The sequence below is a fragment of the Dermacentor silvarum genome, chromosome 1 (assembly GCF_013339745.2).
Source record: "Dermacentor silvarum isolate Dsil-2018 chromosome 1, BIME_Dsil_1.4, whole genome shotgun sequence".
Classification (NCBI taxonomy): domain Eukaryota; kingdom Metazoa; phylum Arthropoda; class Arachnida; order Ixodida; family Ixodidae; genus Dermacentor; species Dermacentor silvarum.
In genome coordinates, this window is record NC_051154.1 from 382,899,876 (window position 1) to 382,925,369 (window position 25,494).

Here is a 25,494-nt window from a genome sequence, read left to right on the forward strand (position 1 = left end):
ACAGCGCATGCAAAGGTCAGAGCCGTGTGGAGATCGCTTTCAAGATATGGTGCGCGCGACTACACCGACAGCCGGCACAGGCGTGAACGCATTTGTTGGCAGAGTAGAAGCCGCCCCCTCCCTCCCTCCCATGCTGCCTTCCTGCTTTGCTACTTTCGCGTGGGAGATTGCGTCGCCAGTTCCCCTTGTGCCCGGTTGCAAGATACGCATTTGATGCCGCAGCACAGCGTCGCCCCCCTCCCTCCCTGCCATCCCCCCCCCCCCCCCCCCCCCCCCCCCCGGCCTTTCGCGCGATGGAAGTCACATTTGCTCTCCGCTGTGCGTTCGCTCTCCGTGAAGGCATGACCCCGCGCGCTTTCACTCACACATACGGCGCGCGGCGACGATTTTATCACCCTTGGACTCATGCTCCACGTCTCATGCTCCTCCCCTGCATCGCCCTCGTTGATCTCCTCTCTCATCGATGGGCGCACCTCGTTGAGAAGCGTACTTGCTACCACCCTTGTCAGCGAGATTTTCCCGCGGAAGCCGCATTATAACCGGTATGCGTACACATGGAGTGCTATGGGAAAATTAACGGGAGTCTGAAAAGACTGTACTATAACCGGTCCTACACTATAAGCAGTTACGTTATAAGTCGTCTATACTGTATACTATTTGAACTATTCGATTCGAAATTATTCGACTAAATCACTATTTGCTTCGAATTCACTTCGAACCTCAAATTCACCATTCGCCCATCCCTAAATTAAACATCATTACACCGTGAACACTCGCGGTCACAACACTGGCACCACGAAGAGCGCACAGAGGGAAGTGAATGTTTCTGCTGCGCCTCTCTTCAATGTGCCTCTGAAACTTGGCATCACACAATCTCCAGCACTAGGCCATCCCCAGCACTAGGCAACGCACACGAAGCCACCGGATATCTCACCTCGCCATATCTTTGCACCCACTGGAGATTAGGGCGCGGGTGGCGTACAGCAAGGCTAGAGGAGGAGACACAGGCCCACCTCCACTGTAACCTTTGCGCATATGACTGCGATGGCGCCTCGGGCATGTGCTCTCGCCCGGCCGACGCAGCCAAACCTGAGTCACTTTGTGTACTTGTCGCACGGTCGTTTCACGCTTGGCTGTACTGTCCCTCAGGGGGGAGCAGCTCATTAGGCACGGTCAATTTTGTTGTGAGCGTGGTGTTTTCACGACCATGTCTGGTCGCTTAACTTTGGCCCCTATTGGATCATGTCGGCTTGCCTGATTGGTATGAGTAGGTGGTTGGTGGAAAAGCCTGCATCTCCCGCGAGTCTGCGGGTCTCTTGAACCCTGTAGAAACCAATTTAAGGAAGGAGTTTGAGTCGTTTCGGGTGAGCAAGGACACAGCAGCCCACGGTGCCACTTCACCACGGGAGACCAGGCTGGTCAGGCAGGCCGTCAACGACCGGTATGACATCGTTTTGCATATAATACGTGTACAGTATAAAATTTAAAGCAATGCCCAAGTTTATAAACCTAGTTTCTCTAATGATACCTCTTGTCATCGTCGTACCTGTCGATCACCCCTTGCCTCTGCCGGAGCTCATTCCCCTTCATCGTCTCCCTGATGAGCTGATGCATCTGAACATTAACAGCTGCGTCACTTCGCTACAGTAGTATCAGGTGGTAGCAAGCATGCTGAACCAATTTCACTGCACAACGCCCATCCTATGACCCAACTTCTCATTCACTGCAAGCACTAGTGATAGCGCAAGACTCACCAGCATGTCAGGCAGGCGCAGATCAGGCTTTTCAGTGCCGTACCGCTGCATAGCCTCGGCGTACGTCATGCTAGGAAAGGGTGTCTGCAGGCAGGGGGTGCAATCCCCATCCAGCTGGTCCTCTTGGGTTGCTGCCACAGGTGGTCGAAGCCAAGAGGCTGCAAGCAGGGTTTCTGTTAGCTGCATGATGTCATCTGCAGTGGCAAACGACATCTCCAGGTCCAGCTGCAGGCAGACAGAATAGACAGTTTTAGAATATATTGTGGCATACATGCAGATAGCTCCAGAAAAAAATTTGTGATCTGGTCTATGTGAAAGAAACGGAAGCGGGGTGCCTCCGATGGGCCAGTAAAGGGTCTCCTGCACATTTTAATGACTCAATACCTTGTTGCGCTGATATGAGAAACGGGAACAACAATAAAGTACATGCAAGCACTCTGCACTGTCGTGAATATGCTACCATAGGATTGGTGTTATCGTACGGAATCCGTATGTTGGCTTGCCAACTATGGTCTAACCAAGCCAAGCCACTGGCCACAACAGGCACACCGCTGACAGACTTTTTAGACATGGAGGGGACCACACGTGGATCCGTACTCGACTACTATGGCCTTCAGTCTATAGCCCGTGTGTTTGATCTCACACTCGATCGCCAATAAGCCTACGAGAACGAACATGTTGGCTAAGAGCTTCCCGTGACGATTTGTCACCAAGCATTTCGCCCGCCGCACTGATAAGGCCGCTAGGCCAAACCAGCACGAGTCGTTCCATTTCGTGCCAGTTGACATGGTGGCAACATTGTTCATGGGTGCCATTTTTGCGGCATTCACATGCGGTTCTTGCCCGAGAAACATTGCAACATCCAAAATTTCGGTTATTGCTGTTATACGCTGGTGCGTGGCGGTGCTGCAGAAATCATGTAGGTCCGAAAAATCAGGCGTATAAAAATCGATTGATAACTTTATTTGATGTTTTTCTTACGAGAATATATCCGCCACCATGGTTTGTGAGTGGTGGCGCTGGCTAACACTCCCAGGGTTAGTTCTAGTTGTAAAACCATAAATACCCCAAAAAGTGAATGGGAAAACGGCTCCGCGGTAGCTCAATGGTGAGAGCATCGCACGCGTAATGCGAAGATGTGGGATCGTTCCCCACCTGCAGACAGTTGTTCTCTCATCCATTTTGATTTTAATTAATTTATCATTTTTTTATTTCAATTAGTAAGTACAAGTAATTTCCCCTATGTTGTCCTTGGTGTCATTGTTTGTTGGCTTCTTAAGATATGATTAATAATAATCAGGCCCCTCGGTTCCCTTCCTCTCATTCATTACATAACGAGGGCTCGAATCCTGCAACATTGATGCCTTCAGGTAGCATCATCATCATCATCATCAGCCTATATTTATGTCCACTGCAGGACGAAGGCCTCTCCCTGCGATCTCCAATTACCCCTGCCTTGCGCTAACGTATTCCAACTTTCGCCTGCGAATTTCCTAACCTCATCATCCCACCTGACTTTCTGCCGTCACCCGCCGTGGTTGCTCAGTGGCTATGGTGTTGGGCTGCTGAGCACGGGGTCGCGGGATCGAATCCCGGCCACGGCGGCCGCATTTCGATGGGGGAGAAATGCGAAAACACCCGTGTACTTAGATTTAGGTGCACGTTAAAGAACCCCAGGTGGTCCAAATTTCCGGAGTCCCCCACTACGGCGTGCCTCATAATCAGAACTGGTTTTGGCACGCACAACCCCATAATTTAATTTTTAATAAAAAAAAAAAAACTTTCTGCCGTCCTCGACTGCGTTTCCCTTCTCTTGGTATCCATTCTGTAACCCTAATGGTCCACCGGTTATCCATCCTACGCATTACATGGCCTGCCCAGCTCCATTTCTTCCGCTTAATGTCAACTAGAATATTGTCTACCCCCGTTTGTTCTCTGATCCACACCGCTCTCTTCCTGTCTCTTAACGTTACTCCTAAGATTTTTCGTTCCATCGCTCTTTGTGCGGTCCTTAACTTGTTCTCGAGCTTCTTTGTTAACCTCCAAGTTTCTGCCCCATATGTTAGCACCGGTAGTATGCAATGATTGTACACTTTTCTTTTCAACGACAGTGGTAAGCTCCCAGTCAGGATTTGGCAATGCCTGCCGTATGCACTCCAACCCAATTTTATTCTTCTGTAAATTTCTTTCTCATGATCAGGGTCCCCTGTGAGTAATTGACCTAGATAAACATATTCCTTTACAGACTCTAGAGGCTGACTGGCGATCCTGAATTCTTGTTCCCTTGCCAGGCTATTTAACATTATCTTTGTCTTCTGCATATTCATCTTCAACCCAATTCTTGCACTTTCTCGATGAAGGTCCTCAATCATTTGTTGTAATTCCTCTCCATTGTTGCTCAATAGGACAATGTCATCTGTAAACCGAAGGTTGCTGAGATATTCGCCGTCGATCCTGACTCCTAATCCTTCCCAGTCTAAGAGCTTGAATACTTCATCTAAGCATGCAGTGAATAGCATTGGAGAGATTGTGTCTCCTTGCCTGACCCCTTTCTTGATAAGTATCTTTCTACTTTTCTTGTGGAGAACCAAGGTAGCTGTGGAATCCTTGTAGATATTTGCTAAGATATTCACGTATGCCTCCTCTACTCCTTGATTACGCAATGCTTCTATGACTGCTGGTATCTCTACTGAATCGAATGCCTTTTCATTTTCTATGAAAGCCATATAGAGAGGTTGATTGTACTCCGCAGATTTCTCGATTACCTGATTGATGGCATGGATATGGTCCATCGTAGAATATCCCTTCCTGAAACCAGCCTGTTCTCTTGGTTGACTGAAGTCAAGTGTTGTCCTGACTCTATTGGAAATTATCTTGGTGAATATTTTATACAATACTGAAAGCAAGCTAATGGGTCTGTAATTCTTCAATTCTTTAACATCTCCCTTCTTATGGATTAGTATAATGTTGGCATTCTTCCAGCTCTCTGGTACACTTGAAGTTGTGAGGCATTGCGTATAAAGGGCCGCAAGCATTTCAAGCATGATATCTCCTCCATCTTTGATTAAATCTACTGTTATTCCATCTTCTCCAGGCGCTTTTCCCCTAATCATGTCTTTCAAGGCCCTTCTAACTTCATCGCTAGTTATAGAAGGAGCTTCTGTATCCGGTTCATCACTATTTCGAATGAAAGTAGCTTGGCTGTTTTGGCTACTGTACAGGTCAGTATAGAATTCTTCTGCTGCTTTTACTATGTCATCGAAATTGCTGATGATATTACCATGCTTATCTTTCAGTCCATACATCTTGCCTTGTCCTATGCCTAGTTTTCTTCTTACTGATTTCATGCTGCGTCCATATTTTACGGCTTCCTCAATTTTTTCCACGTTATAATTTCGAATATCCCTTACTTCTTCTTGATCAGTTTTGACAGTTCAGCGAATTCTATCTGATCTCTTGAGTTGGACACTTTCATGTTTTGTCGTTTCTTCATTAGGTCCTTTGTTTCTTGGGAGAGCTTCCCTACAGGTTGCTTTGGTGCCTTACCTCCCACTTCAATTGCTGCTTCTGAGATCAGCCTAGTTACGGTTTCATTCATTAGCTCTATGTTATCTTCATCTTCCTGTTCTAAAGCTGCATATTTGTTTGCGAGCAACAGCCTGAATTGGTCTGCTTTCACCCTTACTGCGTCTAGGTTGGCCTGTTTCCTCTTGACTAATTTCACTCTTTCTCTCTTCTAATTGAGAGAAATCCTAGACCTCACTAACCTATGGTCACTGCACTTTACCTTACCTAACACTTCTACATTCTGCACTATGCTGGGGTCGGCAGAGAATATGAAATTTAATTATTTCCTTGTTGTTCCATTAGGGCTTTTCCAGGTCCACTTCCTGTTGGTGCGCTTCCTGAAGAATGTATTCATTATTCGGAGCCTATTCCTTTCCGCGAATTCCACCAACATCTCTCCTCTTGAATTCCTAGAATCGATGCCGTAGTTTCCAATTGCTTGCTCGCCAACCTGCTCTTTGCCCACTTTTGCATTGAAGTCACCCATGACTACAGTTTACTGAGTTTGCACTTTTCTCATTGCTAATTCCACATCTTCATAAAACTGTTCTATCTCCTCATCATCGTGACTGGAAGTTGGGGCATAGGCTTGTACTACCTTCATTTTGTACCTCCTATTCAGCTTTATTATGACGACTGCTACCCTCTCACTAATGCTGTAAAATTCATCAATGTTGCCCGCTATGTTGTTATCGACTAGAAATCCTACCCCCGATTCTCTCTTATCTGGAAGACCTCTGTAGCAGAGGACGTGGCCATTAGTCAGCACTACGTAAGCCTCACCAGTTCTTCTAACCTCACCAAGGCCAATAATATCCCAGGCAATGCCTGATAATTCCTCAAATAGTCCTGCTAAGCTAGCCTCACTCGAGAGGGTGCGCGTGTTGAACGTTGCCAGGTTCAGTTTCCATTGGCGGCCTGTCCGGACCCAGAGATTCTTAGCATCCTCTGCCGCGTTACAGGTCTGACCGCCGCCTTGGTCAGGTGCTCCGCAGCCACTGGGGACTGAGGGCCATGGGTTAATTGTCGGAGTCATCAGGGAGGTAGTGGCCGAATACTGCACCAGGGAGGCCAATTCCTGTTCTGGTGAGGGAGTGACTTTGATGAAGCTTAGTGGGCCTGCCTAGTTTGGTTGCACCTGAACTAGTATAGCCCCACTAGCTCTCGGCAATGTGTATTTTTTTTTTCTTTGCCGGAGTCAGGCACCACTCCATGCCTGAAAATGTAGTGGAATGGAGCAGGATTCGAACTTACGACCTTCAGATTTGAAGTAGGGTATTCTACCTCTACTCCATGCCACCACTCAGGCAGCATATGTGGGTTTATTGACCCGTTGCCATCACCCAAAAAGATCACGTGCTCGTGACACCTGCGGCAGAAAGGATGTTCTACATCCGCCGTCATGGTTTGTGAGTGGTGGCGCTGGCTAACGCTCCAAGGGTTGGTTCTAGTTGTAAAAACATAAATACCCCAGAAAGTGGATGGGAAAACGGCTCCGCGGTAGCCCAATGGTAAGGGCATCGCATGTGTAATGCGAAGACGTGGGATCGTTCCCCACCTGCACAGTTGTTCTTTCATCCATTTTCATTTCCATTAATTTCTCATTTCTTTAATTCAATTAGTAAGTACAAGTAATTTCCCCTATGTTGTCCTTGGTGTCATTGTTTGTTGGCTTCTTATGATATGATTAATCGGGCCCCTCGGTTCCCTTTCTTCTCTTTCCTTTGCAGCAGTTGCTCACAATTTATTGTGCAGCAGTAAAACAAATGGTAGCTCGCAATTTATTTATTGTGAGCTACCGTTTTTGCTTTAAGATCTTCCTGGGGCAGGCCAGAAATAGGCGCTATTTGACGGGAGATGACATGTGTTTGACGCATTCCGTGTATTCTAAACACCACAAAGACGGACGCTGTCACTATTGGAGTCACCATTGGGGTCAGGGATGCGCGTGCTAATCATCCAAGTTCAATTATCCAACAAAGACCAATCTTAGGATGAAAATAACGAATGTTTGGGCCCATAGAAATGTACGGGCACAGGATGGGACGTCCCGACCGAATTAACCGAGAATTAACAGGTCTACTACATTACGCAACCATAACTGTTGTAACCATGACCAAAGTTAGTTTAATGCAGAAAAAAATGTACTTTTTCAGTTGTATCTCAAGCACCATGGGAATGAGATTACTTCCAGCCATCGAGGAAGATCACCAAACTCCCTGTACCAATAGCTCTATTGAACATCCTGGAAGGGGGACCGTGAGGCATCAAGTGCATCTTCCTCAAGATAATGATGAAGGTGTTCAACTGAGTTTACGGATGCCTTCGTGACAAGGGTATTAGCCAGTGCTGCTCACAGCCACGATGGCGTCACATAGTACGTGATCTTAGGAGCATCTAGCTGGTCAATAACTAAACGACTGTAGGCTACCTCATGGCATCAAGTCTGCCAGAGTCGAGTCCCCTGCTATGCAATGCGTGACAAGAATAGTCTATATTTTTTATTTAACACTGCTGCATGATGTGTTGGCTTAATTTGTTTCATTATCGCCACTGATGCAACATCTTATTGTTTTATGTTTAAAGCGAGAGTTCTTGCATTACTTGTGCACATTGATATAACCAGTGCATTCTCAAAGCTGCGCTGTCATTGCTCTATCTCAAAGCTTCCAGCTCATTCACGAAGATTTGCTATGCTCCACATGGGTCACCGAAAAACTTCTACGTCATGCATAAGTAGTGGCACGCCAAGAGCCATTTTAAGTTCTGATTAGCCGACAGCTACTGTGCTTGACATCAGTCACGATCATTGCTGTCGAGCTGGTCTTTTTTTTATAGGCACAATAATGGCCAATAAGGTATTTCTTTTTTTATTCAATGAACTTTTGTTGTTGCTTCGTTCCAACACCATGTGACAATAAGAAGCCTAACAATTTCACCAATTTAATTTTTTTGTACCCTGCAGATGCAGTGGATGGCTCTAGACTCCGAAAAAATGCACGAAAAGCCTGTAGAAAGTGAGCTCTCACCTGCGTGAACTCAGGCTGGCGGTCAGGACGTGCTCCTTCATCGCGGTAGCAGCGAGCCACCTGGAAGTACCGGTCCAGGCCGCCCACCATCAGCAGCTGCTTGAACTGCAGTGGGGGTGTCGACAGGCGTGGGTCAGCATGCTCTCGGTGCAAGATGCAAGGAGGGCAGCAAAATGTTTGGCAACCACAATGTTTGTATTTATGCCTTTTATTCAGCTCGTACATATATGCAGACAACTAAAAGCTTGGGCAAACTGCAACATGTACCAGTCTCATGTAATGAAACGCGCCAATTTATGCCTAACTAATACAAGTACTTTCGTTTCCGGCATTTCCAGTTCATGTTATATTGGCGTAGTTTTGGCTCGTGTGTTTAGATCACAGTTCGTGCCACATTTAGTGATCAAATGAGTAGCGGCTAGACGTCGCAACCTCGAGTAACTGTGCTTACTGGGTATTCTACGTGAAAATTTTCCTGTTGCGTTTCATTCTATTATTATGGTGCCGTAAAACGAAATATTAGAGAGTATTAGCCTGTTCCCATGGTATAGCCATTCATAGTACACTGGAGCACAAGAAACATGGACAGCAGCAGTAGTGCTGTTTGCAAATCATCTTGTTGCACTTCTTTTAACTATAACACACTATAGTTGGGTACAACTGTAGAAGGCAGTGGCATTTGCCCCCTCAAAGGCGGATGCATACGAGCCTCCACCAATAGGCGCGCACTATAGACTTGTGTCATGAGCCGGACGGCCGGTGTCCCCGCCGACGGAGAACATGGCAGCCCGCACTTCAAGCTGGGGCGAGTCGCGTCAGCGGGACTATTTCTTTAGTCGCGGAGGCAATCGGCAGCTGCGCTTCGGTCATCTGGGCGGGGACCCTCCTGTCTTCTTAAGGTATACCCGACTATAGAAACATTCTTTATGTTGCACGACTGTACTGGTTTAAAGAAAAGAGTGTCTATACATTAATGATCATGTTGCAGATGATACCATTATGTTAACTAAGTAGCTCATATTTCATGAATGCAATAGCTCTGTGCACCCTGGTTAACCCTTTTAGGCCCAGTGATTCCAAATGGAATCATCAATTTTGTAGCTCAGTGGACAACACTGGGTTAAAAGAAAAAGGTTGTTCTTACGCTACAACTCGTATTTAGTCCTTGCTCTACATATGCTAGCAAGGTGGTAGACTCAAGGAAGTGCTGTCACCTCTGAACGAAAAATTAAAAGATCAAGGAAGTGCTGTCACCTCTGAACGAAAAAATAAAAGAATCGCTTGCACTGTTCCTGCCATTAGCTGAGATCCCCTCTTCTTTTCACCGTGCAGAGGTACGACAATTATTTTATTTTAGTCTCGAACATTTCTATTTGAACTATTAGGTGCGATGCTATCCCTTCGCAGTAAACTTATTCGGCAAAAAGTATTTGAGGGTACCGGAGATCTTTGCGAATCTTGATGATTCCAAACGGAATCATTGGGACGTAGTGGCCCCAACTACTCACGCGATACATTTTCGATTGACGTTACCTCTCTGACTAAATTGCGTGTTGTTCGCGCTCAAACGGCGTTTCCATGCCGTACTTGGCCATGTTTTGGGCGCGTGTTACCTGATGGATCATTATCGCGTCAGGAGCCTGTATTATTGGTGGAGCCTTGCTCAGCTTTTTGTGATTTTATGCTGTTGATATGAGCTTATGCCGTGTAGATAAACTTTTTGGGGGGCAATTTCTTTCGGAACAGATGGCGACAATCTGCGCATGCGAGTTTTATTGGAAAAAGAAAGAAGTCGCGAAGCTTGTGCTGATCCCTCGAGGTGACATTGATTCGTCCGATGAAAAAGAAGTCATTGCGCAAACTATAAAAAATAAAGAATGTGCTCTTACTCCCGCATTCGGTGCAAGAAGTGTGGTGCACACCTCTGCCTCAACAAAGAAAAGAATTGCTTCAAAGAATTTCATCTAAAATACTTTTCATGTGTTGCTTGAAACGACGCATTTCAAGTCCACCAAGTCCCACTGATTCCAATTGGAATCATTTAATAAGTTTTGATTGAAAAGTGTGAGCACAAATTTTTTTATTTTTTTTAACTACCACGATCATGCACATCTAAAATTGTAAAGACCAATTTTTTACAATGAACAGAATTAATTTGGGCCTGAAAAGGTTAAACACAGCGTCACAAGATAGTGCCACAATCACTACTTTTCGTGTACCATGACTACTTCCCACTATTCCGATAATGGTAATGTGTACACAGACAGGTAAACGTCTCTAATGGTCTATTTGAAATTCCATATAAATAAGTATTCCCACTACTACTAGAGCCAGTTGGAACTGCCAGCAATCTTTTTTACAAGGATGATAGAATTTAAGCTGTAGCCGCTAAGCCTACTAAACATAGCAATGCTATGCTGGCCTTTTGGCGCTTGTGCTTTACTCAATCAGGGATCAATCGAGCTATTTCTACACATGAGCACCACTTGCCGCAAGTACTCTATTGGCTGCTTCTGCTGTAGCGCAGTAGAGCATTGTTATGTGCAGCTGAAATCCCTTTGCATAAGCCACTGTTTGCATATGTACAAACTCCCTAATGTACGTAGGATTAGTATGGTCAACCTCCATCACTTTAGCAGAGCCCACGAACTCACTGAACAACAATGAAACCTTAATATAAAGAAGATACACTTGAGGTTGGAAAACTGAATTATGTTGAGAATTTCTGCAGATGAGGTTTCTGTGTTCCAGCTAGTCCGAAAGAAACTCCACAGCTTCTAAAAACACTCCAAACTGATCAAAAAGGTATGCTTATGAAAATAGTTTTACAAGAAACCCGCACGATAACTTCTTGACCAAGAGCCTCACCATCAATTTGCATGGTACTATTATAACATGCAAAAGTGCACGGGCATGGGCAAAACAGAGCAAGCTTGCGATGCGAGCCATGTCTAATGCTTGAAATGGCAGTAAGATGGCACCACACACATCATCTCAAGCAGTGATCAGCGCTCGAACTTCGTAAAGTGAAACTCTGGTAATGTGTCCCCAGATTTTGCGAAGTCTCGGGTCTTATGACAGATAAGTGTAGTCCTGGCGAACTCCCCATAGAGACAATGCATTGGAAACCTCTATTGTACGATGCGAGATTATGCACATCCCATTTTGTACGATGACCCGCACGAAACTGCAAACCCAACGTGGACGCGCGAGAACCGCCGCCAGCCTCTGGCAGCTGCCTCGTGGCCCCCATCCCCTCCGTCAGGAGCGGCAGAGCCAAAGCCACCTAGAACAACTTGGCAGCGCGCTCCTTTGCATGCGGAAAGCTCCGACTGGTTTCGAGATGCCACCTCGCCTACTTTTTCCTTCCCTCGCTTTCGCTGCCCTCTCATCAGTCGTTTCCCTTGCCCCTCTTTGTGTCCCACTATCTCATTGCACTTACTCTCTCTAGGCATTTTTTGTGTTCCCTGCCCACCCACGCTCCTCCACGTTTTCTTCCAGCAGCGACTTCGTTGCCATCTCCTTGCACTTTCTCTCGGCAATGGCTGCTTGCGTCCCCCCATGAGGGTCCTTCACATTTTCTTTTTATCAGGTGCGATCGGAGCGAACAGCATTGAGACAGCCAAAGAACTGAATAATCTCCGTGTGCATCCACAGTGACGTGTTCGACAAGCGCGACATACAATGCCGTGAAAACAAACAGCGCTGACACTCGGGGACAAGCTGAAGATTATTGAAGAAGCAGGAAAGGGCATGGCACTACGAATTTAAGGCCAGCATTGCCCGGAATTTCAAAACTGTTATCGAAGACCATTCTGGCAAAGAAAGAGACCATAATTACTGAGTGAAACATTTCGCGGACAGAGGGGACAGCGACAAAAGCAGGGGCCATGGGCATTATGCGGCGATCACTTTCAGAGCTATAGTTTAACTTTTACAATATTTCACATGAACGGTACCGGACACGTCCGTGTATACGGCCGACAGCATTTCTGGCAGTGTGCCAAGCTCGCTATTGTTTGCGCAGTGCTAAGAGAGCTACCGGCGAAATGCTTCAACACATTCAGTGCCGAGCCTTGCGAAAGTGAAACTATCTCATAAAGTGATCACCCGAGAATACCATCCCAGCGCGACTGAAAAGCACGAAAGCATGCATGAAAATTGAACAGTTTACCCACTGGATGGCATACATGTCGTATCAGATACGTGTGTTCACACACGCAGTTTGGAGATTTGCCTACACACGAGCACGCAAGGCCTCATGCATGCGCCGTTGTATGCCCGGTTTCACGCGGGTCACTGCAAGATGGGACATGCTGCGATGCTTAAAGGAAGTCTATAAGAAGCTGACCGATTTTTGAAAAGCTGTGCAGATGAGAAAAGAATGTTTAAGCATGTTGGCGGGCGGAGTACACTAAATTTATTGAATAAAGCGCGACTGACATCTGTAGTGCAACATTTCTTCTGGCATTTATTTTTCTGGTGGTTTTGGTTTCCGAGTCCTGCAAAGCATTAGCCTATAGTGCAATTGAAGCTCCTGTCAACTCTGTTGCACAACTCTGTCGCACCGATTAAAATGATCTAACATCCGACAGGTCGAATTAAACAAGATGCAGAAAAAACAACAAAACACACTGCTGATTCATTTGGCAGCATACTTGCTCAATTCTAGCACACCCCCAAATCAAATGTGTGCCCATTTTTTATGTGCCCAAAGCAGAAAACTAATGTGAAAATGACAGTATAGCTATTAAAAATGTAGAAATCTAAGATGCATCCAATTTTCTAGCAAGAAAAGTGGGCAAGTGTCCAATATGTCCACAATGACGGCAGGTTTCTCAGAGTCAGCTTCACCACAATACATCTTTGTTAGGTGGTAAAGCATATGACTACCGCAAAGGCAGTTTTGGTTTGGTATCAGACTGCACTGGACAGGCTATTTTCAGCCAAATTTTCTTGAAAAAAAAAATAGGCACATGCTAGTAATCAGACATTGTGACAAATTCAAAATCAGACAAATATAGTAATCAGACAATGTGAGCTATGGTTTTTGCTTGAAGGCCTTCTTAGGGCAGCGTGAAAATAGAGAGAGAGAGAATAAACTTTAATGAAAAGAGCACGCGAGCGTAAGTAGCTCCTCCGCTCTGCAGTGGGTGGTCCCCTCAGTCCAGGAGTCGAGCGGCCTTAGCTGCCCTTCTCGCTCGATTGACCAGGTTGAGCTGGTCCGTCGAGTCGGAGCTGGACAGCGCTGCCTCCCATTGCCGTGTGGTGGGGTGTGTTATGGGTGTTAGCTGTGGTGTGTTTGCGCAAGCCCATACCATGTGGTAAAGTGTTGCACATTGATCAGTGTGGACATTTATGGGAATACAGCGCAGGGTGTATGGCGTGGTAAAGACTCAAATGTTACATTTTCGATAGGAGATTAGCGTGTATTCAACACCTTCTCCCCTGACCTCGGCTGAGACAGACGCTGCCGTTAAAGGGGTCATAACTATTGGGGTCACCATAGGGGTCAACTGCGTGCACGCTGACTGGTCAAATTTGAATTATCCAGCGAAGTCCAAGTTTAGGATCGAAATAAGAAAGTTTGGACCCATAAAAATGCACGAGTGCTGGCCGGGACCTTCGGTCACGATCAAATTAAATGAAAAATTGAATTAACTGGAGTTCAATTATACAACCTTTTTGCCCAGTCTCAAGAAAGTAGTAAAATCGAGGTTTCACTGTGCCATAACATTTTGAAGAGCATTACTGTAGCTCAACACAAGAAGGAAAAAGAATAGTCAAGACAGAGCACTAATTTCAAGCAGCATTTTATTCTGGAGGAACACAGCCACTTATCCACAGGCTTACCGTATGTATCTCTTAAAGTGATCGCTCAAGAATACCACCAGTGTGCTTGGTATCTGTGGCCAATCACATGCAAACGGCGATGACGACATGCCACTTTCATCAAGAAAGCTCATTTTAAAAAAAATTCCCGTCTGTGAAGGTAAATTCTGCATGTCTCGTTTTTTCTGATTGAGAACGTGGCAGCATGTTACATACAGGTGCACTTTTATTTTTTTTGCGTTAAATCCGCTAAAATTGGGTGCGCGTTAGATTCAAGGGCGCATTAAAATTGTGTATATATGGCAAGCAAGGACGCATGATGTGCATGCTTGTATCACCTTCTAAGAAATTGCAACCCTTTATCAGTCAGAAACACAGAAGGGGGTGCTTATGCAACCTATCTTCAAAATGATTTCAGCCTCTGTAACTTCATGTGTCAGCTTATCATGGTTTATAGACCTACACCACAGCGCTACGTCACGAAAATGCGGTGGCGCTGCCGTGGGAATTTAGTTTCGCATGGTAGAAACTCCGCCGCCGAGCCGCTCGCCCGTGTCGCGCCTACCAAAGCAGCTGCTGGGTTTCACTGGTGGTTATGTGGTTCCATCTTTGAGGTCTTTATTCAGTGATTTTATAACGAAGGAAATGCAGTATGTCGACGAGCTGAGTTGCGTCGAACTACGCAAGAAAAAAAAATTAAATTATGGGGTTTAACGTGCCAAAAACACGATCTGATTATGAGGCACGCCGTAGTGGGGGACTCCGGAAATTTGGACCACCTGGGGTTCCTTAACGTGCACCTCAATCTAAGTACACGGGTGTTTTCGCATTTCGCCCCCATCTCGAACTACGCAAGAGGCTAAAGTTTTCATAGGTTTCCTGTTGATGAAAACCGTCGCAAGCAATGGGCCACCACGATAAAAAGCAAAAGTTGGATTCTGATACCAGATCATCCATTATGCACAAAACATTTCATAACCGTTAAGCTTCTCTTTTGAGTGGCGTGCATTAGCAAACGTATATATGATCGTTATTAGCATGTCATTACAATTTCTTGCCGTACTGTGGGAAAGCTAGATTAGAATTAGCCTTGAATGTAGGTCGCGCGAGCAGATGCCTCACAAAGCATGTCACATTCAAATTTATTTTCATCTCAAAGAATTGAGCCACCTGTAGGGTAGATATCCTATCACACTTTCACATATGCAAGCAGCACGGTCACAGATGCGTTTACTGCAGTGTGGATGTCATAAACGCGCCTAAACGTGTCACTTAAATTTCGAGCGCGAAATAAAATGTACAGTGTTAGTACAGAGTTGGAGAGATCGGACGGCCGCGGCCAACAGCTCAGATTGCGGCAGCGGCACCATAGGGCCAGTAATCTCGCTGGTGCCATAACTGAGGCGATTGCTTCTATCGCGGCTCACGGCGACAGAAATCGGCTGCAGCTTGTTTTTAACATGAAATAGTTCTTCATAGAAATTAATATCTCGTATTTGCGTATGTTTCGTAAAGCAGCGTCCAGTACTAATCACTGGCGCGATCGGGAGCAACGATTCGACGGCATTTCGTCTCGCAGACGGAAAACAAGCACCGGCTGTCTTAGCGAGGCGGCTCGGCTGGCTCGGAAGTGCTACGTTTCATTTGCTATTCGCACCAAAGACACTGAGGAAACCAATTCATTTAGGCCCACATTAATAGTGTTGTCAAAAATAAGTGCACTATGATGAGCTGCAGGCCAGGTCGCAAGTGCTGCCGGCCGTCACTGCGGCAGTCAGCGAGCTAGGTCTAGCGTCTCGTTCGGCCACATCCCGATGGGGGCGAAATGCAAGAACGTGCACTGGGTGCACATTAAAGAACCTCACGTAGTCAAAATTAATCTGGCACCCCCCCTACCATGTGCTTCATAATAAAACTGCTTTTAGCACACCCCACCCCCACCCCATTCAAAAAAAAAAAACGCGCCATCCGTGCGTGCAAGCAGCGAACGTGGGCGGAGCCTACGCGACGTAGCTATAAGGCTTAGAATATATCGACAGTGCCTACCGCTGTTTACAAACATGGTGTAGATCTATACTCATGACAGTGCACGCATTAAAACGAGTTCATAAACATAGAATGCGCAAGACATTCTTTCATACAGAAGTTAGTGCTCTGTCTTTTCTATTCTTTCCTCCTATATCTGTGCTCCAATTATCCTCTTCAAAACGCCTGATGCAGCCAACACTAAGCTTCCCTTCTTTAGTTTACAATATTGTAGCAAAACCTAGCATACTACTTTATCTAGCAGTGATACGTAAGGCTGCGATGTATAGTGCGGTCTGCTGTTCAAGGGAATGTGCAGTTAGTGTTCTGCCATTGATTTCCCCGAAATATGGCATAAAGGCCCACAGACTAATTTTTCATGTATAAATGTATGTTCAATTTATTAGATCAGCCCTGCTTGCCAATAAAGGCAAAGAAATGTCGCAGTTATACTAGCTCTATTACTCGTTATGTATTCCTTCTAACAGTTCACTGTACTGTAGGTAGCAGCGTCTGCTGGCCACAACAAAACAAGGACTCCTCAGCACTAACGGTGGTAGTGGTAACAAGGAGGAATGTATTTCCAGCAAACATTTCATGCTGCCCAATAACCAAGCTTATAATGCTTCAGCATCATTTTCACGTGGAAATACACACAAACAAATAACATCTCTCACAGCAGTGCTCTTTGATTCCTTGTTATAAAGCGCCGGTGTACTGGAAACACAAGAGTTCATTAAATATAAACTGCAATACAAAATTAGGTTGTTAAATTGTGGTCAAAAAATATATGAACTTAAATGAAGGAAACTTTTCTTTCATTTTTGAAATAAAGGTTTGTTATATGTTAATTGACAGTCGAATGCATAACATAAAAAGCAAATATGACGTGCTTAAGTTCCCGGACAAAAGCTCACACAGTCGACTCCCCTTGCGGGATCGCAAGATTTGGTTGAAATCTGACAGGAAATATTAAAAAATGCTGGCAAAACAAATGAATTCAAATATTTTTATTGCTCGAGACCGCCTGCAATATCTTTCCGCTTCTTGCTCTTGAAGCCCGACTCAACTGGCATGTGGCAACGAGCGTCAATATGTTTAAATGCTGCCTCAACAATGAACTAACAGGACAAGTAAAGTTCCGAAAGTCCTGAAAATAAAATTAAAGCAAACCAGCTTCACACCTGGAAAAGCAGCAGCACCGTCTGCAGGAATTGTTTTTCAAGCCTTAGTGGCCAATGCGTGCATCATTGGACACCAGCTAGGGTCCAATTAACTAAGGCGGCATGCTTTTGCATTCGAACTAAACAGGTTTATCTTTCATGGCAACGTATGGTTTCTCGGCGGGACTTTCCAGGTCGTTTAAATTAAATAAAAAGTTGAATTAGCCAACATAGAATGAACAAGAGCCGACTGCATTAGCAAGTCTGAGATTTTATTGCATTGTGTAGCATGTAAATCAAAGGTATTTGTTATGCGAGGAAGATATGCTCCCCCCCCCTTTCCACCCAGCAATTTTCAGTTTTTTGGGGGCAATTAACAAGGATGTCCTCATTGTGAATACTTTTCACAGTGCACAAGATGTCGAAAAATTTAGATTATACCAGAGTGTTAATGCTGACGCCACCATTCTCACCTGCATCTAGCAACAGCAGCAGCAACAAACAAGGCACAATGTTTGTACTTTGCGTCACGTTAAGTGCTTTTTTTCCCCCAACCTGCAAATATTTTTTATAAATATTAACACCAGGAAAGAGTGCACATTCAGCTTTGAGCCAGCATGTCTTCATCAAAACGTTTGTTACTGATTTTCTGCTTGCATAACCAGCATGATTACAAATGTTTATGGTGAATAAAATCATCTTCGCACTGTAGAATTCACAGGCAGGAACTGCAGTGCAGTGAAGAATAACCACATCCAAAAAATTTGCCAATCACTACTTAGCGATTAGGAATTTGCTAAGTAAATCAGGTTCCATATTCACAAAACTTCTTTTAGGTGCGAGCATTAGCCTGCGTCCGCCACTCGCAACAGTGAATCAGCATGACAACGAGAGAATCGCTGCAGCAACATGCAATCACGAATGGTACCTGTGTAAGAGAAGTTTTGTGAACGCGGGCCCAATTCTTCAGATGACAAATTAGTTCACCGAAAGAAAGGAAGAATAATAATGATGCAACCTTATCAGCAAGTGCGAATAGCCGAGCATAGGAGGAAATGGCCTTGAGCCCCCACCATTCTCTACCTGCTGCGGGCTCTGGACAAGTGCGTAGAACTGGCCGGGGAATCGAGTGGGCACTACATACTCCTGGGCACCCTGCACAAACAGAACACAAACATAAGCAATGGCAGGCTGCTGATCTTGCCACCCGCCAAGTAACGCTCGACTCCTGCTAGCACCACAGCTAATTGGCCTGCAGTGAGACATACTACCAAGCATGACACTTTTTAAAAGCCAGCAGCAACAAAATTTCAGTTTGGATACATAAGTAATAAATGAGTATAGTATATAGAGTCGAATCTCGATAATTCGAACTCGAAGGGGCCCGAAAATCTGTTCCAATTAAAAGAAGTTCGAATTAATGAAAGCTAACTGAATATAGGGCTTACCTGCAGTGGCACATGTGCACTGAGCCAACACGCGAGGTAAAGTTTCAAAAGATTTATTCACACGCATGTACAAGTTACAGAACACCCGTCACTAGCAGAAGTAATCGGTTATGCACGCCTGCACACGTTTGTCTTGCAGCGACTCAATAAACATCGCACGCAGCTTGCAAATCAGTTCCAACCCAGCATTCGCAGTCTGCTGGCAAGAGAAGTAGCGTGCGGCTATGTCCAGCGCCGACGCTGCTTCAGTTGCACTAGGTGAAGGGGGGGCATCTCATCGCTGGCATCAGAATCCTCACCGCTGAAGGCAGAAGGGTCCTCAGATGCGGCCTGATGAGGGCACGTAGACTCAATTATCTCCGCATCACTGATGACGCCGGATGTCTGAACACTGCTGTCCACCTGCACGTAACTCAAATGTCACGCCATCCGGGAGAACACTGTTCACACTCTCATGCACGCAGACGAAGTCGTCAGACAAAATCTGCACAGCCTCCTCCTCTACATCGCCATTAGCCGCGGGTTTAACGAAACCATATTTTTGAAAACAACTGGCAATGGTTTGCGGCCTAATCGAGTTCCACAATGTGGCAACGATGTGTGCTGCGCCGAGGAGATCGATCACATAGGCTTTCTCGCTGTTGAGGCACAACAGCACCCTTTCCAAGATATGTCGGCGGTAGAAAGTTTTCAAGTTCCGGATGACGCCCATGTCCATGGGCTGGAGCAGAGCCGTCGTGTTCTTCGGCAGGAAAGTCCAACGAATTGCACGTAGGCCTTCGACTTGGCAGTGCATCATGCAGTTGTCCACGAAAAGGACTTTCCGGCCTTTCACGGCGAACTTTCTGTCCAGTACACGGACCCAACCTGAAAAAATATTCATGGTCATCCATGCCTTCTTGTTGGCAACATAGTCAATGGGGAGGGTCTTCAAGCCTTTGAAGCAACGAGGCTTAGCCGCTTTGCAGTATTACGAGCAACCGGCAATGCTCCGTGCCCGTCGCATTTGCGCACACCATCACCGTAAGTCTCTCCTTGCTTTTTTTTGCGTCAGCACAATCGTCGCCTTGAAAAGTGATCGTCTTGTTGGGGAGCAGTTTGTAGTACAGCGCCGTCTCATTCGCGTTAAAGGCGTCGTCGAGCGAGTAGGAGGCAAGGCGATCCTTCAGCTCCCCAGAGAGCCATTCTCCGTATGCGGCTGTGTCGATGTGCACCTTCTCGCCGTTAAGTCTTAAAAGTGAGCCCGTGGCGTTCCTTGAATCGTGCCAGCCATCCGTCCGATGCTGAGAAGTCTTCAACAGACATCTTTGTTGCGAACTACCTCACCTTGGCTGCAATTAACGGCCCATTGAGTAGGATGTTCTGGCTACGAACTTGTCTGATCCACATAACGAGAGCGTTTTCAAGCTGGGGATGTGCTGATGTCCGCAGCCTCTTCCTCGATGATTTTATTTGCTGCTTTTCATATCCAGCGATGATGGACTCCCTGTTCTTAAGGTAGGTTGACCGAGTGCTCTCCGTGATATCATATTTCTTGGCGATTTCTGTCCTGCAAAGGGTCCCTTTGTTAACTTCGTGCAAAATCTCCACCTTCGCTTTAAGGGGGGACGTGGCTTTGAAAATCAACTTCCTGATTTCTTCATGGATTTTGATGAAAATTGGCACAAATGTTTAGAATGTCTCCCTGATACTTCCATAAAAGTTTCAGAGTGATACCTAGAGAACATTTTATTGAGCAGAATTTTTCTCTCTTGAACTTTCTGGAGGGCCTAGGGAGCTTAAAAAACATGATGGAAGGCTCGTTGAGTATTGACACATAGCTCAATGCGTGCTGAAGGTCGTGACAGTCTTACTTTTTTTTTCGCAACACAAATTTTTTAGATAGTCATTTTTCAAGTTACCTTCGCACCAAGCACACTTTCGGGGTGAACGAATAGCCATGCCATAAATTAAAGTCAAGATAAAAATGCGAGACTGTCTCGACCTGCACTGTAGTCCAAGGAACGTGACAAAAAAAACAGAATCAAAATAGGCTAAACGGTAATGAAGAAATCAGCTCCAGAAACTGAGCAGAAAGGCGAAAAAACAGTTTTGAGAAAACGGCTCTCAAAGTTGCACCTTCTCTTCAGTTCTCTAAAACGCACCAAAGTTGTAATCTTTGATGTGTTTTGTGACGTGGGGCTTATTGGACATGTGGCCTCTGGTCTGCTGAGCCTTCGTTCTGCCTTTTTCATGTTTGTATGGCATTCTTTACTGCTGCTCTACAAAGAGCATGGTGCCTGGGTTTCAAACCAAGTGAGGTGCAGAACTATGTGGGCATAAATATACAGTAGTTCTAGCGTTGTATCTGCAGACTGCCTCATTGATAGCAGCCTCTAGTGCAGTCAGTGAGGCATTGTTTTCTTTTGGTAGAATCGACCATGTTACTGAATGAAGGCTCTCAGCAGGCTTCTGAATCATCTTCCATTGACAACGGCTACGGAGGTTAGGAGAGCCACTGATAGATAGGCAGCAATGCAGCTGCTAGGTGCTTTCCAGCCTGTACTTTTGTATCATGCCTCACTTCTGCAGCCAGGTGTCTGTGCCAGCCCAAGTGGCCTAGTGAATAGAGCTCATGATGAGGTTCTCTTTATGAATTAAAGGGGTGGTATGATAGGTATTGTTACGAGATATCGTGGCATTACGATAATAGAGTCGGCGCGCGATGTGCCAAGTCGCGGGTCCGAGGTGCCGATGTGCGAAATGCCTCGTCGCGGGTCCGCGGAATAGACGCTCGACGAGCTTAGTCCCGCAGTCCGAGGTGCCGATGCGCGAAATGCCTGGTCGCGGGTCCAAACGCTCGGTAAGCTCAATCGCGCAGTCCGAGGTGCCGACGCGCGAAATGCCTAACCGCGAGTCCGAGGAATAGACGCTCGAGGTGTCGACACTCGATGAGCGATGTGCCGACACGCGAATTGCCTAGCCGCGGGCTCGAGGAGTCGACGCTCGAGGTGGCGACGCGCGAAGTGCCTAGCCGCGGGTCCGAGGAGTCGACACTCGATGAGCGATGTGCCGACGCGCGAAATGCCTAGCCGCGGGCTCGACGAGTTGATGCTCGATTAGCTTAGTCACACAGTCCGAGGTGCCGACGCGCGAAATGCTTAGGCAAGGATCCGAGAAGTCCGCGCGCGATGTGCTTCATCGCCGAGTCGGAGACGCCTACGCGCGAAAGGCTTGGCCACGTGTCCGAGCATTCCGTGCCCGAAGCTCGGTCGCGAAGTCCGCGTCACCGATGCTCGGAATGCTTAGCCGCGGGTCTGAGACATCCACAAAAAACGGAATCGGCCACACTAATGCGATGTCCGCGTAGCGCCCGCTTTAACACTCGTCGAGATTATGGAAACTGCCCGGAGCTCGCGAGGAGACCGCAACAAGCGGAGCAGACGACGCCATCACGGAGCGAGCACCGGACCAATGGCGAACCGCGCTGGAGTCACGTGGCGGGTGCGGCCAATCGGTGGCTCCGGCACGACCTTCAATCATTTGCTTTTTGTGTGCTTGTTTCTGTATGGAGGAGATAGCTGAAGTGGCAGATTTGAAGACGGAGAAATGCGCTTTCCAACGAGACCAAGATGGCGGCGCTCGGCTGCGCCGTTCCGGAGATATCGTGACTTGAAAAACGCCGTTATTTCGCGATTTCCGGGCAATTTTTCGGCACCTTGGCTGATATAACAATTTTTTTAGAGCACTTCTACTTGGTTTTCAGTGATGATATTTCGGAATCAGATAGAATAAGAGTTACACAAACTGAAAATGTGATTTTCAAAAAATCGATTTTTTAGCCATTTTTCGCGATGCGAAAGCCGCGTCCCCCCTTAAGGTCCTTTGGTGGGCGACATGTGGCCTGGCTGGCCATAACGCTTGCAAACCAAACTATTGTGCACCTTCCGAAGCCTAGCCAACAAGTGGCACCTCACAGCACAAAGAACGACGACACGACCGCGCTGGTGCGCCTCCGCTGTTACTTGCGTCGCTCTGTGGTGCAGCCGCACCGTGGCTAACATGTGACGAGAAAATAGAAGCACAAAGTAGAAGGGTTCACCGCATTTTTCTCCACGTGGCTGAGACGGAGAGGCATGTACACGCATGTTCCGGCGCGCGAGAGAGAGATGGAGAGAATGTGGTTGTGAAGAGGAAGAGGCGCGAAACGGCTACCTTGGCATTTGAGAGAAGGCAAACGACTCGCCGCGGCTCCATTTTTTTTTTCGTTTTTTTTTCTCTCTCCACGCGCGGCGTTGAGGAGTCTCTTAAGCATTTCCTCCATGGCGGGGTCGGAGCAATGCTGGTCGGAGGTGCCGCCGAGTGATTTGGCGCGGTGCTGTGAGCATTGTTGGAGCGCGGTATGTTCGAATGAACCGTCGCAAGTGCTTGCGCGTTCGAATTACCGGGCGTTTTCGCCCATTGGAATACACATAACTTTGACGGGACCAGAGCATCAGTTCTAATTAACCGGCAGTTCGAATTAACGAAATTCTACTGTATTACTGAAGCAACTTTGGCAAACCTGCAGGGCTGGTAGTTGCCCAATTTTCTTATTAGCGGCCTTTAATTGGCACCTAAGCACACAATGCGTACACCGGGTAGTTAGCAGGTGTGACCACAGTCCCAGCACGTACCTTCCAAGATTTTTCAGTGCGCCGCAGACAACCGCAGGTGCCATCCAATCTTGGAGGTAATGCTGAGAAGTCGCAAGACTCGAGTTATGCATCACTACTAGTGAGCAGTAATGACAGCATTTCTTTTTTTCAGTTTCAGTGCAAAAAAAAAACTTTTGCAAACCTTTGGAAATGCAGCCGCTTTTTTTTTTTTGTGAAACATAATTTTGCACGGAGGCTATTCTGTATCTACACTACAGAACCTTGTTGATACGATCCCGTTACCAACGATTTCCCGGAGCAAACATTCGTGATTGAGAACACAAAAAATTACTCCATACAGTTACGAATCTTTTTTACCGGTTCATACATTCCCAGAAAACACAATCTTTTGGCACCAATGTTCAGTACATCTCCAAACTGCAATCGTATGATAGGTCTTGTGGCCACTAGATCCCATGTACACGAGAAAAGGCGCGAGGCGCACGCGATAAAGAGCCGCCCGTCGCAGCACCTTCCTTGCAACACTCACTTGACCGTCTCACGGGAAAACGTCGCTGCGCACTCGGTTTCCTATTCCAGCCCCAGCAAATCTCCCTCCTGGGTCGTCACATGCTTTATTCACAGCATCACCTCCAGACCTATTGAGATAAGCATCTCCACCAATCTGTTTCAACGTGCTAAGGGCGTAGTGCCATTGGAAGCATACTGCACGCTTTTAATAAGCGATAGCCCTTACACACCGCCGTTCTACACTGCTACAATATACCGATGCCTAGAGAGTTTAAAGAAAAATGTGCCTTTCCCAGTAGCGAAGGTTCTAAAAAAATGAAACTACACATGTTCTATGGCAGCTGGAGGGAAACATCTGCTGCAGAGCCCTGAACCATTCTGCAGTAAACACCTTCAGCACTCGCCAATACCAGGTGGTGCCCTCACAAGCACTGACCAAGCAAGATTCTCTTCTGTTTCCAACGACAACTAGTATACTCGGCATGGCATGCAGCCAACCACATGGCTATCCTATTGACTCGACATCAACGTGCCCTTTTCTTAACAAAAAATTGGCCTAAAAATTGCCTATGCACTACAAATGGATATCATACCAAACCTGCATTCACAGCATTGGCAACAGCATAGTGCCGAGGCACAATGTCCTTGCCACTGCCATCACAGGGTGGTGACAGAACATGTTTTTGTGTAGGTCAGTAATGACGCAAGCCACTTTCATTATGAAAGCACATTTCAAAGAAAAGTGACTTGCTGAAACTAGCGGCAATAGAGCTATGCCAATGTGTTTTTGGTGTACCGGAGAGACCCATGGGCATCAGTGGATGATTGGTCGCTGGCTAGGTTGGTCAAGACACAGGCTGACATCCTGTTCACAGTGGTTGCAAATTCATTAAAATAATGTAGAACATCGGTTCTCAAAGTGGGTTCCGCGGAACCCAGGAATTCTGCAGGCCCCTGGTCGGCGTTCCGCGAGCCACTTATAAATTTTCCCTGGTTCCGTGCTCGCCAAGTGGCTAAAGATGGCGAGCACGAGGTGCTGTTCGATCCAAAGAACCTCCATTACCCATGCCCGAGTGTCAAAAAGCACACCACAGTGGGAAACAGCAACACGCAAATTGCGCAATAAATCCGCGAGCAACTTGTAGCCACCCAACCTTTGAAAATGGGCAGTGCGCATAAGCTTTTGCACTTGAATCTCGGAGGTCATAACTCACCACCATGCGCATTTCTCCCATTCTTAGATAGGGTGGGTGCTGATAGCATGTGCTTGATGTACACATCGAAAAATTTAAAAACAAATGCGCGGAGCATCACATATGCGCGAGGCAAAAGAGCAAAAATGGCTAGCGTCCAACCGAAAACGAAGCAGCGCAGTTCGCATCGCCATTATTCTCAGCAACAATCGTACGTGATACCTGATTGACAGCAAAGCCGAAATTCTTTGGGTGTAATTTGTGTCCTTTATTTTTGCATTTATCACCACGCGTAACACTGCGTTATCGGCTAGCCGCGTACCTTCATAAGTGCAT

The 25,494-nt window shown here is 46.5% G+C and overlaps 1 protein-coding gene across 4 annotated transcripts in view; it reads right to left on the minus strand.

Annotated features, from left to right (window-relative positions):
- Nucleotides 1-25,494, minus strand: part of LOC119437503 (aspartate--tRNA ligase, mitochondrial-like) — a 133,806-nt gene that overhangs the window by 60,289 nt on the left and 48,023 nt on the right. For all 4 annotated transcript variants that reach the window (XR_007465123.1, XM_037704512.2, XM_037704511.2 and 1 more), the window contains exons 8-10: nt 18,454-18,525; nt 8,351-8,455; nt 1,755-1,979 (exon numbers count right to left, since the gene is read on the minus strand). Coding sequence is in view for 3 of the 4 variants with exons in the window: in XM_037704512.2 (XP_037560440.1) it covers nt 1,755-1,979; nt 8,351-8,455; nt 18,454-18,525 (402 nt within the window). In the remaining variant the exon portion in view is untranslated. The remainder of the gene's footprint in view (nt 1-1,754; nt 1,980-8,350; nt 8,456-18,453; nt 18,526-25,494) is intronic.